The sequence below is a fragment of the Salmo salar genome, chromosome 04 (assembly GCF_965601325.2).
Source record: "Salmo salar chromosome 04, fSalSal1, whole genome shotgun sequence".
NCBI lineage: Eukaryota > Metazoa > Chordata > Actinopteri > Salmoniformes > Salmonidae > Salmo > Salmo salar.
The window spans coordinates 36,891,620-36,908,756 of record NC_138294.1 but is presented as its reverse complement, the minus strand read 5'-3'; the positions used below and the strand labels follow the sequence as shown (position 1 = coordinate 36,908,756).

General features: G+C 41.9%; 1 protein-coding gene across 1 annotated transcript in view; it reads left to right on the top strand.

The window, feature by feature from the left end:
- cblb (Cbl proto-oncogene B, E3 ubiquitin protein ligase) overlaps window positions 1-17,137 on the top strand; it is a 221,533-nt gene that overhangs the window by 156,544 nt on the left and 47,852 nt on the right. The window contains exons 11-12 of the mRNA XM_082974368.1: window positions 6,481-6,669; window positions 12,168-12,533. Of these exons, the coding sequence (XP_082830494.1) occupies window positions 6,481-6,669; window positions 12,168-12,533 (555 nt within the window). The remainder of the gene's footprint in view (window positions 1-6,480; window positions 6,670-12,167; window positions 12,534-17,137) is intronic.

The following is a 17,137-nucleotide window of genomic DNA, read 5'->3' as shown; positions in this document are numbered from 1 at the left end:
GATGTATTTCTATTTTTTTATTCTAAATTTGCAAAAATGTCTAAAAACCTGTTTTTGCTTTTTGTCATTATGGGGTATTATGTGTAGATTGCTGATGGTTTTTTTTTCTCATCCATTTTAGGTTAAGTCTGTAACGTAACAAAATGCATAAAAAGTCAAGGGGTCTGAATACTTTCCGAAGGCACTGTAATGTGTATATATAAAGTCTTGCGAGTGTGCATTGAGTCAGTGCAGATATTCCGGGTAACCATTGAATTAGCTATTTAGCAGTCTTATCTTATGGCTTGGACGTAGAAGCTGTCTCGGAGCCTGTTGGTCCAAGAGCTGATGCTCCAGTACCGTTTGCCGGATGGTAGTAGAATGAACAGTCTATGGCTTGGGTGTCTGGAGTCTTTGGAAATGTTTTGGGCCTTCCTTTGACACGCCTGATATGGAAGTCCTGGATGGCAGGGAGCTCGGCCCCAGTGAAATACTGGGCAGTCCGCACCACCCTCAGTAGCGCTTTGCGGTTGAGGGAGGTGCATTTACCAAACCAAGTGGTCAAGATGCTAGTCAAGATGCTCTCGATGGTGCAGTTGTAGAACTTTTTGTGGATAAGAGGGACCATGCCAAATCTTTTCAGCCTCCTGAGGGGGAAGAGGAGCTGTCGTGCCCTCTTCACTACTGTGCAGGTGTGTGTGGACCATGTTAAGTCCTTAATGATGTGGACGCCAAGAAACTTGAAGCTCTGTACCTGCTCCACTACCGCCTCAACAATGTAGATGGGGGCGTGCTCTCCCCTCTTTTTCCTGTAGTCCACGATCAGCTCCTTGGTCTTACTGACGTTGAGCAAGAGGTTGTTGTCCTTGTACCACACTGCTGTCTCATCGCCGTCGGTAATCTGGCCTACCCCCGTCGTGTTGTCAGCAAACTTGATGATGGTTTTGGAGTCGTGCATGGCTATACAGTCGTGGGTCGACAGGGTTGTGAGGCCTCCGTGTTGTGGGTCAGCGTAGCGGAGGTGTTGTTGCCTACCCTCACCACCTAGGGCCGGCCCGTCAGGAAGTCCAGGATCTATTTGCAGAGGGAGGTGTTCAACTACAGGGGGATAGTGATTTAGGCAGGTTACCTTGGAGTTCTTGGGAACAGGGACAATGTTGGCTAGCTTGAAACATGTTGGGATTACAGACTGGGACAAAGGGGGATGAAAAATGTCAGAGAAGACACTTACCAGCTGGTCTGTACATGCTTTGAGAATGCGCACTGATATTCGGTCTGGCCCGGCGACCTTGTGAGTGTTGACCTGTTTAAAGGTTTTACTCACACCGAGAGCGAGATCACACAGTCATCCGGAACAACAGTGGCTTTCATGCAAGACTCAGCGGTGTATTCCTGCATCACTAGGCATTTTATGACTCGGTTTCCCTTTGTAATCCATTATCATCTGCAAGCCCTGCCACATACGATGAGCGTCGGAGCCGGTGTAATAGGATTCCAAATTTCTCCGAAATTGTACTTTTGCATGTTTGATGTCTCATCGGAAGTCGTAGTGGGCTTTCTTGTATCATATCTGTGTCACATTCATTGTAAGCTCTAGCCTTTAGCCCAGCTAGGATATTGCCTGTTATCCATGGTTTTTGGTTTCCATACTGTATAGTCACTGCATTTATTGATTAAGCCCGCAACTGATGTGGTAAACTCCTCAATGTTATCGGAAGAATCCCGGAACATATCCCAGTGTGTACTAGCGAAATAGTCTCGTAGTCCCACTGCCATATTAAGCACAGAACTGGTACTTCCTGTTTGAGCTTTTGTTTGTAAACAGGAAGCAGGAGAATAGATTCGTGGACAGATTTGCTGAAGGGAGGATGAGGGAGGGCCTTGCATGCATTTCTGTGAGTAGAATAAAAGTGATCTAGAGTTTTAGCGTCCCTAGTGGCACAGAAGACATGTTGGTAAAAGTGTGGTAGAACGGTTTTAAGTCTCCCCACGTTACAGACTCTTCCCACCAGAAACACCCATCCCCCTTTGGACTCCAAATCCACCTTCATCCAATCGTGCCGCTACATGGAGAAACCACTGAGTTATACATACATAGTCATCCAGCCACGTCTCTGCAAGGCATATAATATTGCAGCTTTTCAAGTCTCTCTGATAGGAGACTCTCGAACGAAGCTCATCCATCTTATTCTCAGCAGCTGACCTTTTCACTGTGGTCTGGTGAAGGTCTAATTTTGGAACAATGTTCCAAGAAACAGACCTCGAAAGACACTCTGTGAGGTACCACTTTATAATCTTTACCGACTCCATCTGAAGGCACACTTTTCTTTCCATTGGCTTAAATATACTTTATTTTTATACAAAAGGAAATGAAAGCGCTGTCTTGAATAATGGTGATAGAAGCCAATGGATAGAAGCCATTTTACAGGTTCCTGACCAATTCTTCTATTTTGTGTTTTTTTGCTGATTAACTTTTTTTGAACATGATGTATACGCCATCATTTCCGATGACCGAAAAGAGCTTCTGGACATCAGAGCAGCATTCACTAAGCTCGATTTTTGGTGAAGATTTCTCCTTCAATGAGTCAGAGGCGCAGGACATACTGCACACCCTGGACCAGGCCTTAATTGTTTTTTTTAAAAATTATTTTTAATTTTTTTACCTTTATCTAGGCAAGTCAGTTAAGAACAAATTCCTATTTGGACTCTATGGGACTCCCAATCACGGCCGGATGTGAAACAGACTGGATTCAAACCAGGATGACTATAGTGACACCTCGAGCACTGAGATGCAGTGCTTTAGACAGCTGCGCCACTCGGGAGCCCATAAGTCCCCGAGACACGGTAAAGAAACAGGCTGCGTAAGAGAGGCCGACTTGCGGGCACCCTGATGAAATGATTATTGGCGGATGTACAATCATTGGATAACAAACTGGACGAGCTCTATTTGAGACTATACTATCAACAGGACGTAAAGTGCTGTAATATCCTATCTTTCACGAGTCATGGCTGAACAAGGACATGGATAATATGTGACTAGTTTCAGGAAACTAGGCGTATGTCGCAAGTCACGACTTCGCAGGAGAGGTGTTTAAATGTTTATTTAAGTTTTTTTTATCAAAATGCCTTCTTGAACTTTCATGTGCCTTAATAACGAACTTGTATGCCATCTGTAAATACGAATAAAGTTGTTAAGTTACGAGCCTAGTTGGTTTAGCCACAGAAAAAGACAGGAACCTTTCCTCTCATCATGATTGGCTGATATAATGAATGGGCTGGAGAGAGATGAGTTTCGGATTGGTCTGTCGTGTAGCATCTTCTGTCTGTAAAACGAGCTGCTCGTTATGTGTAGATATTCCTTTCTACTGCAGTTTTTTCGAAAGAGATAACATTGCCAAATGCAAATGTGTTGCTGCTGCTCTCAATAATATTGCTGCCCTGAATATATCAGGCTCTATCGACAAAGGTCAGTGGGAAGAAGGGATGTGATGGATTACTTTGATGGATTACTTTCAGGGGACAATCATACCATGCTGACTCTCTCTGACTCTGAAAATGAATCAGCCGATTTGAACCAGAGTGACTTGACACAACGGGCCAAGTATGCTGTACAAAGAAAATGGAAATGACACAGGACATCTTATTTAATGAAAGGGGTTGCAGTCTGCCGTGAAGCTTTCATCCATGTATACGGGTAAGAGTCTAGTTACAGTTTGATACATTTCTAATTTTGTCAGAAAGTTGTTTTCATTGCAAGTTAAAGTTTACTGTTAGCTAGCTAGCAGCAGGGCCGCTGGCATTTGCCCCACCACAATTGACTTGGTTTAATAAAAAATATTGACACAAAAGCGTTGGAAAGAGGGACAAAGTAATGTTGTTTAGACTGAGTTGCCTCATGATTTGTTTGACAGGATTTTTATGTTTTCATCCTTTCCAGGATTTTTTTTTAACCATTAGAAAAATTCTGATCCCATCATAGCCTGTATCAAACTGTTTTTTTACAGGTGATTTATTCCTATGTCATACTTGGAGTTTTACTTGGTTAGGTTAGGCTACCAGATAAGGAAAAATTCTGGGCCCGAGGAAAGACATTTACCCCCACCACTCTGGGACTTGTTGTGCCACCTCTGAAATTACAATGTTAGAAATGAAAAAACATTCTTCTATTTGTATGATTTACTATCTCAGCATTTTGACTTACGTATCTAAACATTTTTAGATAGTATTGACATAAAAAAAAATGGTGGCTGAATATGGGCTTCCATAGTTTTACGTGGCTCAGTGCAGCCTTCTGACAGCAGCTACTGTGACAATTTCAGAATGTAACAGGCTGTTACTGCACTTTCAGGTAAAACAATTTTAGCTGTTTCAAAAACATTGCTCTGCTATCACCATTTATACTGTAGGAGTATTGAGTTTGACACAATTCTTTTTACACTGGAGGGGGGCACTGGAGACGTGATAATTTCGCAAGTTTACACAACAGTATTGTCTCTCGAGAATCGATAACTCTCGAGAACGTCTCGAAAATGGACCTTTGCTATCGCCAATGTTTAACGGTCTAAAAGTGTGATCTTGGACAAAGTGTGACTATGGCCTCAGTGCTCACTCACCTTAACTCACGAGCTGCCAAGTAGAATTACCCAGTAATTAATTAAATGGACTACTGCCATTTATCTACTTATCTACTAACTAAATATGCAGGACGTTGAAGTTGTGTGTCAGAATCACAGAAGATGATAGTTGTATTTTGTGTTTTTTTTATGCAGGTCTTGTCAAACTATGATGAGTTACTAAGCATTCTGTCAGTTCAATTGCTGTCTGGTATTAAAAAAAATGTAGCGTCAGTTCAATTGCTCTCTGGTATTAAAAAAAAGTAAAGTCAGCGCAATCTCAGAAATGCCACATTTCAGGATTCAAAACAGTACTTGTCATGTCATGAAACATCATGCTGTGCCAGGAAGAGAAAGAATTCTGTTCAATGCTACGGACTCTGGTGATTAAGTGGCTAATGCTACAATTTGCTGATTAGCTATAGAGTAAGTGTCATCCAACCCCGGAATGCCGAGTTTGCCTCAGCACTTACAGTGCCAGTCAAATGTTTGGAAACACTTACTCATTCCAGGGTTTTTCTTTATTTTTACTATTTTCTACATTGTAGAATAATAGTGAAGACATCAAAACTATGAAATAACACATATGGAATCATGTAGTAACCAAAAAAGTGTTAAACAAACCAAAATATATTTTATATTTAAGATTTTTCAAAGTAGCAACTCTTTGCCTTGATGACAGCTTTGCACACGCTTGGTATAATTTTTTACATTATTGAATTTCACCTTTATTTAACCAGGTAGGCCAGTTGAGAACAAGTTCTCATTTACAATTGCGACCTGGCCAAGATAAAGCAAAGCAGTGCGGCAAAAACAACAAAACAGAGTTACACATAAACAATGTACAGTCAATAACACAATAGAAAAATCTATGTACAGTGTGTGCAAATGTAGAAGATTAGGGAGGTAAGGCAATAAATAGGCCATAGTGGCGAAATAATTACAATTTAGCATTAACACTGGAGTGATAGATGTGCAGATGATGATGTGCAAGTAGAGATACTGGGGTGCAAAAGAGCAAGAAGATAAATAACAATATGGGGATGAGGTAGTTGGATGTGCGATTTACAGATTGACTGTGTGCAGGTACAGTGATCGGTAAGCTGCTCTGACAGCTGATGCTTAAAGTTAGTGCGGGAGATATAAGTCTCCAGCTTCAGTGATTTTTGCAATTCGTTCCAGTCATTGGCAGCAGAGAACTGGAAGGAAAGGCAGCCAAAGGAAGTGTTGGCTTTGGGGGTGACCAGTGAAATATATCTGCTGGAGCGCGTGCTACGGGTGGGTGTTGCTATGGTGACCAGTGAGCTGAGATAAGACGGTGCTTTACCTAGCAAAGACTTATAGATAACCTGAAGCCAGTGGGTTTGGCGACTAATATGTAGCGAGGGCCAGCCAATGAGAGCATACAGGTCGTAGTGGTGGGTAGTATATGGGGCTTTGGTGACAAAACGGATGGCATAAAAGCACGTTTCACTCCAGCAGCAACCAATGAGCTGTTTGAGAAGCTGTAGCAGGAGCTCTCGTGCACATGTGATAAACATAACAACTAACAAAAATACACACGCACCAATTTAATAACACTAAATGATGCAAATTAACCTATAGACCGATAAGCGTGACCGGTCAAATGTATTTCCATCGACTGTTATTTCCATCAATGAATAGGCCAAAAAAAAAAAAAGATTTTATAACAGGATTTTTCCTTCTTTTTTTGGGACAGTTGGCCAGCGGCAGTTTTTTTTAATCTGCTTTTCATCATTTTTATAGTCCAAAATCCGGCTAACACAAACCCTGTTATAAATGTTACATCCATGTATTTCAGTGTCTATGACTGCCACATGGGTATTATTAAAAACCTGAACTTGTTGTTTTGTTCTTTCCATATCAGCAGTGTGCCGAACAGCAGAACTCCCCCGTGATGTCGCCAAACTCCTCCCCGGTGGCCCAGAGGAGGAAAGGCCATGCTGAGACCCTCAGCATCCAGCACCTCAGCCTGCCCCCCGTACCCCCTCGCCTGGACCTCATCCAGAAGGGCGTCATCCGATCCCCCTCTGCCAGCCCCTCCAGCTCCCCAAAGGTGGGTCAGGGTTGTTAGGTTCTAAATAACAGGGTACAAACCGACGGACAACTATAAAAGCTCAAACCAAGTTTATTCACCCAAAGGGTCAGACAGCTGAACAGACAAAGAACATATTCACACAAGTACTGGTATTCAACCCTTTCTCTTATGCTGAGCCCTCTCCTTACACATCTGAACAGCCAATACACAACTGTTGCTACACAGAAGATTAGTGATATCTGTTCTTCCTCACTTCATCTAAGCTGACCTCTGCCCAAATTCCTCACTCCTCCCCAACTCACGGCTGTCCTGTTGACTTGTACCAGACTGTGGCCATTCTCCTCCCATTGGATCCCTGATGGCTAACAGTAATATATCCTGACACAATGTAAACGTTCTACATTCCCCTCTCTCCCTCAGTGACATGAATAAGGATACTTCATATTTTCAAGTTTAGAACTCAGAACCCATCAGGATGTACCATATGTCTATGGGGTGTACAGCCTAAACCCTGTGTGATCTATTGTTTCTCGTTCAGCACACCAAAGAGGTATTGATTCAGATTCAGATTGTCTAATAGTCACATGTACAGGGTTGCAGGTGTGATTGTAGGGCACAGTGAAAATCTCAAACTGCAGGTTTGCACTCCACATCGACACCCTTTTCATACTATTGTGCTGACCCAAACTCTTTTGGCTCACTTTTGAGCTCACTCCATCAACAGAATTCGACCAGGAAGTAGGAACCGGAAAGTTTGGACTGACGATACAGTGCTTCAGTGTTTTATACGTTTTGAAATCAAGCTTTATTTTTAGAGCACATTTCAGACATGAATGCAACGCAATGCGCTTCACAGGAAAATACATAAATAAAAAACTGAAATATCTACTCCTCAAAAAACAATAGAATAACAATAAAAACTGAAAGACAAAAAAAGCACCCTAACAAAAACAACGCTAAAAAGGTTTGTTTTAAGATCTCTTTTAAAAATGTCCACAGTTTCGGGCCCCCTCAGGTTCTCTGGTAGTCTTGGTCAGTACCCGTGCTGCAGAATTCAGTATGTTTTGTAGTTGACCAATGGCTTTCTTGGGTAGACCAGACAGCAGAGCATTACACGGAACCCAAACCGGCAGCGTGCGTGCGCCATCGTACATACATTTATTTTGTCCCCCCACACCAAACGCGATAACGACACGCAGGTTAAAATATCAAAACAAACTCTGAACCAATTACATTAATTTGGGGACAGGTTGAAAAGCATTAAACATTTATGGCAATTTAGCTAGCTAGCTTGCACATGCTAGCTAATTTGTCCTATTTAGCTAGCTTGCTGTTGCTAGCTAATTTGTCCTGGGATATAAACATTGAGTTGTTATTTTACCTGAAATGCACAAGGTCCTCTGCTCCGACAATTAATCCACACATAAAACGGTCAACCGAATCGTTTCTAGTCATCTCTCCTCCTTCCAGGCTTTTTCATCTTTTAACTTGTATGGTGATTGGCATCTAAACTTTTGTAGTATTGCCACGACGACCGGCAAAACAGTTCATCTTTCAATCACCCACGTGGGTATAATCAATGAGGAGATGGCACGTGGGTAGCTACTTCTATAAACCAATGAGGAGATGGGAGAGGCAGGACTTGCAGCGCGATCTGCATCAGAAATAGGAATGAAATCTATTTTAGCCCTTGGCAACGCAGACTTTCGTTGGCGCGCGCGAGCAGTGTGGGTACAATAATTGAATAATAATAACTGAATAACATTGATAACATTAACATTCGACATTTATTTTGCAACGCTCACGCACGCGACGTGTCCGGTCTGGTCAGCATGTTACAGTAGTCAAGCCTTCTTGTAATAAAAGCATGGATGAGTCTCTCTGTATCAGCCTGAGAGAGAAACGGCCGCACCTTGGCAATGTTCATCATGTGGTAAAAAGCTATTTTGGTCACATTCCTAATGTGGGATTCGAAATTGAGTTCAGAATCTAAAATGACACCTAGGTTTTTTACCTGGTGTTTTATCTTTATTGCCTGTGAATTAAAATCTGCTGCCAGATTCTCTCTCTGTGCTTTGGCTCCAATAATAAGTACCTCGGCCTTGTCTTGATTTAGCTGGAGGAAGTTGTGAGCCATCCAAGTATTTAAATCACTAATACAGTCTAATAATTTATCCGTGGAGCTAAAAACCTCTGGGGACACAGAAATGTAAAGTTGTGTAGCAGTGAAAGTCAATGTCATGCTCGCTGATAACACTGCCAAGGGGTACATATATAAACTGAACAGTACCAGACCCAAAATTGAACCTTGCAATAACTTTCCACATGTGATATCTATTTTCTCTGGGTTATGTTCACAATTGGTGACAAAAAACTCTTGACCGGTTAAATAGGTCCTAAACCAATTTAGAACTGGACCATAGAGGCCAACCCACCTCTCCAGTCTGTCCAGAAGGACATCATGGTCAACAGTGTTGAATGCAGCGCTTAAATCAAAGAGTACAAGGACAGAGAGCTGTTTGGCATCTGTGTTGGCTTAAAGATAATTTACCACTTTAACTAAGGCTGTCTCTGTGCTGTGGTGGGCATGAAAACCAGATTGGAATTTTTCACTTAGCTATATATTTTATATTTCTAACACTCGTACCTATATACACGTTGAAAATGGCAGATTTGGGCACTACTAAGCTTCTAAATTTGGACGTAGTGGCTGTACAGTAACATGCTATACATGACGTCAGAGCTCTGGCTCTGCGCATCATCAGCGCTGTATGGGTTTTGACTGACACCCGTTCTGAACTTGAGCACCGCGCGGGACAAGAAGTTACCCCATCCTTCGCGGTAATTGGGTAAATTTTGAAAAATGTTTGTTGTCTGAATGAGGAAAATGCTGTACATTTAGATTACATTATGTATTTTGTAAGATGAGATGTTGAGGATTATAATAAATGCTGCTTTGATAAAAAAAGCCAAACACCCGTCAGTCCAAATGTGCACATCACATTTCCAAATCATAAAACTCATGTCATATACAGTGTTAATGTTTATTATCACTACGTTTTATGTACAGTTACAAAATGACATGGCATCCTGATGTTCTGAATAGAATGAGCCTGTTTTTTTATTGTGAAGTAAATTCACCTGAATGCACTCATGACTCCTTTCTATGCACACAAAAATCCCCATCTGTTTCTCTGAACTGTAATATCTGTAATATCATATTCTATAACTTAGCTAGTTATGTGGCAATATAACAGGCTTTGCAATTATGCCCACCTGACCCAAATTGCGATTGATAATGGACTTTAGTAAACAAAAACAGTGATTGTGTGATGGCGGGGATAGAGGGTTGTGTTCCAAACAGAACAACTACAAGTGTGCTTGCTCTATTTTCTTAACAGCACAGTCAGGAGCTCTCAAAACAGTAGATAAAAAAAAAAGTAGTTAGTCTTCTACTCAAATCCTTGTAATGTTTTTGTCTTATGTTGCACCTACCCCACATTTTCCAGAAATAGTCTTATCATGTTACTGAATGTATCCTGAGTCTTTTCAGATTTCGTTATCAACAAATGTGGATAAAAGTACAGTAAATGTCAAACAGTGCAATGTTTTGATTCAGTCTTGTGTCAGGTGAAGTGTTGTGTACTCACCTTTGATCTAATCATTTTCCCATTATTCCCAAACTGTTCCTTTCAATTGCTACCATGGTTATGTGTATGCATTTCCTATTTATTCTGTAAGAAACTTCTCAATTTAGCCCTATCCATATAGGCCAATTCCCACAAGTGTAAAGGGTTAAGTGATGCTAAACTAAGTATATGTTATTTTTCAAAAAGCTTAAACATTTATCTGATGATTTATGCTTATGTATATTGGATTGATCGTGTCCCTGCTTATAAATATCTGGGTATCTGGATTGACAAAAAGCTATCTTTCAAAAAGCATATTGATGAGTTAGTTAATAAGTGGGCTTCCTTTATAGGAAAAGTTTATCACATTTTATTACGTGCGATAGGTTCATTACACATCACTGCATTCTGTATCAGAAAGTATGTTGGCCCTCTTTAAATCTCATAGATCAATGCAGGTAGAATGAGCAATTCCCCAGGGCAGCTAGGCCCCTTACTTTTTTCAATCTTTACTAATGACATGCCTACTGGCCTTGAGTAAAGCCAGTGTGTCTATGTATGAGGATGACTCAACACACGTCAGCTACTACAGAGACTGAAATCACTGCAACACTTAACAAAGAGCTGCAGTTAGTTTCAGAATGGGTGGCATTGTATTTGGGACAAATCATTCACTAAACCCTAAACCTCAACTAAATATTTTAATAAATCATGTGGAAATTGAGCAAGTTGAGGTGACTTAACTGCTTGGAGTAACCCTGTATTGTAAACTGTCATGGTCAAAACATATTGATACAACAGTAGCTAAGATGGTGAGAAGTCTGTTCATAATAAAGTGCCACTCTACCTTCTTAACAACACTATCAACAAGGCAGGTCCTGCAGCTGGACACTGTTCAGTTGTGTGGTCAGGTGCCACAAAGAGGTACTTAGGAAAATTACAATTGGTTTAGAACAGAGCAGCACAGCTAGCCCCTAAATGTACACAGAGAGGTAACATTAATAATATGCATGTCAATGGCTTAAAGTGGAGGAGAGATTGACTTTATCACTACTGAGGATCTTTAAATACAAATATAAATACAAATGCTCTGCTCTATTTTTGTTTATAAAGCCCTCTTGTGCAAACCTCAGCCATATGTGTCACCAGACCCGATCATAGGGATGGCAAACTCTGGAGATCCCTTCGGTCTCCACTGAGTTAGGTAGATCTGCGTAAAGTTTTTTTGCAACTTGTGGAATGATCTCCAGAATTCTTTAAAGTTGAATGTTTTGGTGCTGGTTGATGCCATCCCTCGGAGCCTGGTTCCTCTCTAGGTTTCTAGCTAGGTACCTGCCTTCTAGGGAGTTTTTCCTAGCCAGTGAGCTTCTGCCTCTGCATTGCTTGCTCTTTGGGGTTTCAGGCTGGGTATCCCCTAGAATCGATGTGTGCGCCCGGGCAGAAATTGAATGAGCATAATAAAAAATGGCCAGAAAAATCTGTCTTTTAAAACTAGTGATATCTGTTTTTTTTGCATGGGCTGTGTCTCAATCTACCGCATCCGCCGATATCGGCCTTGCACATTTGCGGTGGAAGGTGACAAGGCTACAGCCGTGTTTGCCATACCAGGAGACATCACAAAAATTGCCCTTAACCACCTCAGACATAGGACTGATATATAAAAACTAAAAACAATGTAAGACAGAAATAACATAGACAGAAGACACTAGCAACAGCACAAATACAACAGCAAACAATCAAAGGATGTGTGTGTGTGCGTGCAGGCATGTGTGTGTGAAGTAAAACAACATGCTTCCTTCATAAAATACATTTGATTGATATGTCATCCTGCTTCAACACTGTTTATTTCTGTGTAGTGTAAAATGAACACATGCCCTCCTCCCCAAGTCCTCTCCAGGGCTGGCCAGAAAGCAAGACAAGCCTTTGCCTGCTCCCCCGCCCCCCAAGAGGGACCCTCCGCCCCCACCACCTCCTGAGCGCCCACCACCCATCCCACCAGATGGATGTGTCTCCTTGGTCCCCTCCTCCACCAACGGCATGCCCTGTGACCCCACGCTACCCCCTGAGGCCTGGTGCCCCAAAGAGAGCCCGATGGTGGACCCCCACAAAACGGGGACTGGGGCTGACCGCTCCTCCAAGCTGGCCCACTCTGCCCCCTCTGATGGCAACGGTAGACCACTCAGCTGGCCCTTGGCGGATGCAGGCATTGGCGGCTCGCATCCCAGAATAGAGGCCCTCATGGAGAACCCCAAGGTAAATATTACTAGGGTTCTGTTAGCGCACATGTTATACAACATTTTTAAAACATTACAATACATTCACAACAGATTTCACAACACATTAAGTGTGTGCCCTCAGGCCACTACTCTACTACCACATATCTACAACACAAAATCCATGTATACGTGTGTGTATAGTGCGAATGTTATCGTGTGTGTGTATGCATGTGTCTGTGCCTGTGTTCGTGTCTCTTCACGGTCCCCGCTGCTCCATAAGGTGTAATTGTATCTGGTTTTTATATCTAATTTTACTGCTTGCATCAGTTACTTGATGTGGAATAGAGTTCCATGTAGTCATGGCTCTATGTAGTACTGTGCGCCATTCACCACAACAGTGACTGTTCTTGCAAGTGTTGGGGTTTGTGAGATGATTGAGTTGATTTATGCATTTGCAACATAGAAAAGTGGTTTGCTGAATATTAGCTGATATTCACATTTGTTCTGTGTATCTCTCGCTCACTCATTTTAACTCTCTCAAATACACCCACAAACAAACAAACACATCAGAGGGGCATATTGTTGTTATTCTAACAATAGGTAACACTTTATAATAACTCCACACAGTAAACGCCTTTCTAATGGATTAGTAAATAGTGGGTTATTGAAAAAAATCCACTGGGGCTGAGTCACTTGATCCCTTTTTGCAGCAGCTTTCTGCCCCAGTTATTGCAGAATCATTAACCTATATTTTTAACTCCATTGTTTTCTGGGGTTATCCTTAAGATCTGGAAAACGGCACAAGTCCTCCCCCTACACAATGGAGGCAATCCTTCTGACTTGGATAACTACTGTCCAATTTACAAGTTGTCTTGCCTTATCAAAGTTTTACACTCCCTGGCCAACTCTCAGCTTACAACTTTTTCAACTTCTTAATGAGCACCAAGCTGGTTTTAGACCTGTACATAGCACTATTTCAGTGGCTACACTTGTCTTAGATATGTGCCATTATAGACCATAAAAATCATTGTGCTGCCTTATTTATTGACCTGTCCACGGCATTTGATACATTTGACCATTTCTGACTTGTTCAAAGCTTGTCTGAAATAGGCCTAGATCAGGCATCTTGCAATTTGTTCAAGAACTATCTAACGGACAGGACAAAATGTGTGCTTACTGAAGATATCAAATGTGGTTTCCTCGATATTACGAAAGGTGTGCCGCAGGGATCGATTTTGTGCCCTGTTCTCGTCACTATTTATATAAATAATATTGGTCTATCTGTATCATTCATCTCTACGCGGATGATACAGTTATTTACTCCTGTGCCCCCTTGGCACAGCAGGTACATGCAGTGAGTCTGTGTGCATTTTTACATTTACATTTTAGTAATTTAGCAGAAGCTTTTATCCAGAGTGAGATACTGGAGAAATTAGGGTTGAATGCCTTGCTCAATGGCACATTGGCTCGGGGATCGAACCAGTGACCTTTCAGTTACTGTCCCAATGCTCTTAATTAACCACTGGGCTAGTTTCAGCATCTGTATTAGTGGGGAGGGCTGCTGATGTGGGTCTGGAAAATGTATTAATAACCAGAGAATTATTTGGAGATTAAAACTATACAACATAATACAAAACATTAATGTTTTATTTACCCCCACGTTTTTACCCCAGTTTGCGTATGTCTGTTTCTCTGTGTCTTTGTGTGTCTATCAGTGTTTGTGTGTTTGTGTGTGTGTGTGTGTGTTCTGGTCAAGGGCTAGTGTATGGGTTGTATGGAGCCTCTGGGGCAGAGATGCGTCCGGACATGCAAGGCCAGGGTGACGTCTGGGTATGAAGCTTACACCCCATTGTCCAAATTCCTTAACCTGTGAGAATGCTTGAAGTTGTGATGGGCTAGTCAGGAGGGGGGGGGGGGGGGGGGGGTTGCGTGTCTGTGTGTATTGGTGGGGAGGGGCTGATGAAGTGGGTCTGGACAGTTTATCTCTAAAAATGCTTAGTTGCCAAATCTTGTGATTTATGAGGGGGCGGGACTTCACACCAGGATTGAAATATCACACCCACTGTTCTGAATGGGTTTAATATGTAGGTATTTAGAGTTCAAATCATGTTAAATGTCCAAGACATCTGGAGACACCTTGGTGAATTATTGGAGTGATAATGGCTAGTTTGTGTGACCCCTCTTTCTTCAGGCAGCTTTGTTATGACTTTAACTAGGCTAGTACTGATAGACAGATAAGACATGGGTTCTATCAGGTGGGGCTTATATATATAGATGAGTGGCAGTAGTGGAGAAGGGGGTGTATGGGTAGCATGTAAGCCTACAGGACACTGTATGTGTATCACTATGAGTCAGTACGCCCATGAACGATATAGGGGTAAGATATACCATGAGACTGAATGTGTACCATGTAATAAGCATAAACAGGTTAAAAGTTATATCTACCTTATTAGGAAACTATATGATAGACCCACTATCACGTTTCAGGTAAGACCCAAATGCAGACTGTGTTGAAGTAACAATGTTTATTACAGCAACAGGGGCAGGCAAATGACAGGTCAAGGCAGGCAGGGGTTGATAATCCAGAGTAGTGGTAAAGGCACAGGACGGCAGGCAGGCTCAGGGTCAGGTCAGGCAGAGGTCGGTAATCCAGAGTAGTGGGGCAAAGGTACAGGACGGCAGGCAGGCTCAGGGTCAGGTCAGGCAGAGGTCGGTAATCCAGAGTAGTGGTAAAGGCACAGGACGGCAGGAAGGGTCAGGGGCAGGCAGAGTGGTCAGGGATGCAGGCTCAGTCAGGACAGGCAAAGGTCAAAACCAGGAGAGTGAGAAAAAGGGAGACTGGGGAAAAGCAGGAGCTGAGACAAACCGGTGGTTGACTTGACTAACAAGACGAACTGGCAACAGACAAACAGAGAACACAGGTATAAGTACCCAGGGGATAATGGGGAAGATGGGCGACACCTGGCGGAGGGTGGTGACAAGCACAAGGACAGGTGAAACAGATCAGGGCGTGACACCCACACAATGACAACAGAATTACCTTTTTCTTCCACATAAGTGGAATTTATTAAAATGAAAGATAATGGTCCAAAATAGAACAGAATGTAAAAGTAAAAAATGTAAGAACATAGCAATTATCAAAAAGGACAATGAACCACCAGAGGACCACAGAATAATACTGGACCTAATAAAACCTGAGATGAATTGTAAACGGTATAATGTTGAAATCAAAAAATGAGAAAATGATTAGAATAACACATATATCAAAAATCAACAGTATAGCAATTGTACAACCATATATCAAATATGGATCAAACCCTGTAAACAGCTAAAACCAGGGGGATTAAAAGTACTGTAGCTAACGTTGCTTTCCCAATTTAGAACCTTAGAATGCTGAAGCTAGTTTGAAACTGGTACAAGTATATATATAGTTTCCTTAACGGCGGCAGATAGTGAAGTTAAAACACTTGAGAGCTCTCAACTAAATTCTTACAATCAATAAAACCTTGGATCGCCCCAAAATTAATATAAAAAAGGTTGTTCCTTGGACACGGAGGGGTTAAACACAGATGGGTTAAACATTAATGTTACCGTCCATCCAAAGGTGAACCGGACAGAGGGAGCGTAGCGAGCATCCATCAACGAGAGGGCCAAGGATTCCATGGGATTTAGCAGGTGAAAGAAACAACCAGAGAGCTCCATCGATGCCAAGAGGTAATTGAAGAACAACTGCAGGTGATGATGTAGTCATAGATCATTAGGATGCTGATGGTAGAGTAGCTAGCTAGCTAGCTTAGCTAGCTGTACCAACTAGCTTGGCTAGCCAGGAGGTTCTTCATCTGTCCCTTGAGGATGATGGCGAATCCGGTGACTACAAAATTAAACAAGAATAGCGAGTGAGGAGCTGGCTACCCTCATACTGTCCCTCTAGCGAACTCTGTCGTTGTTCCCCAAAATCACCTCAGTCCAATTTGCGCATACCCACCAAAACTACTTCACAGTAGGGCTGTTGTGGTGAACGTATTACCGCCACACCGGCGGTCACGAGTCATGAAGGCAGTCAAATTCCACATGACCGTGTAATCATGGTAATTAGGCTTCTTCAATCTCTGATTATGCTGCATTCTCCCTCTAATCACTCTGATATCAATGCAAATGTATTCTAAAATCGAATTACACACTTCATGAGAGCCCATGGGCTCATGTTGCGCAACATTTCTAAAGGCTATGGAATTGCGTGAGAAAACAGAGTGATGGCCTCTATTAAAAAGAGGAGGATCCCATCAGCTTTCTATAGGCTTGGCCTACTATATTTATTTCTCAACTTTCCTAATATTAAGCACATTGCTTATATTTACAACAGCAGTATATCCTACCTGGCTAGCATGAAAATAAACCACAGGGAAAGTGTCATCCATTCGCTATTTAAGTGCATAGATTACATGTAAACCATCCCGGTTTGGCCGGTGTAGGCCGTCATTGTACGTACTTGCCTAGTTAAATAAAAAATATATAAAAATACAGGTGCATGATAATGGTCCATTTTAAATCAAAGACAAGATTAAATCAAGAATAATCTGATGGGTGACAATATTAGCCATTTCTTTCCTATTGTGTTATTGACTGTACGTTTGTTTATTC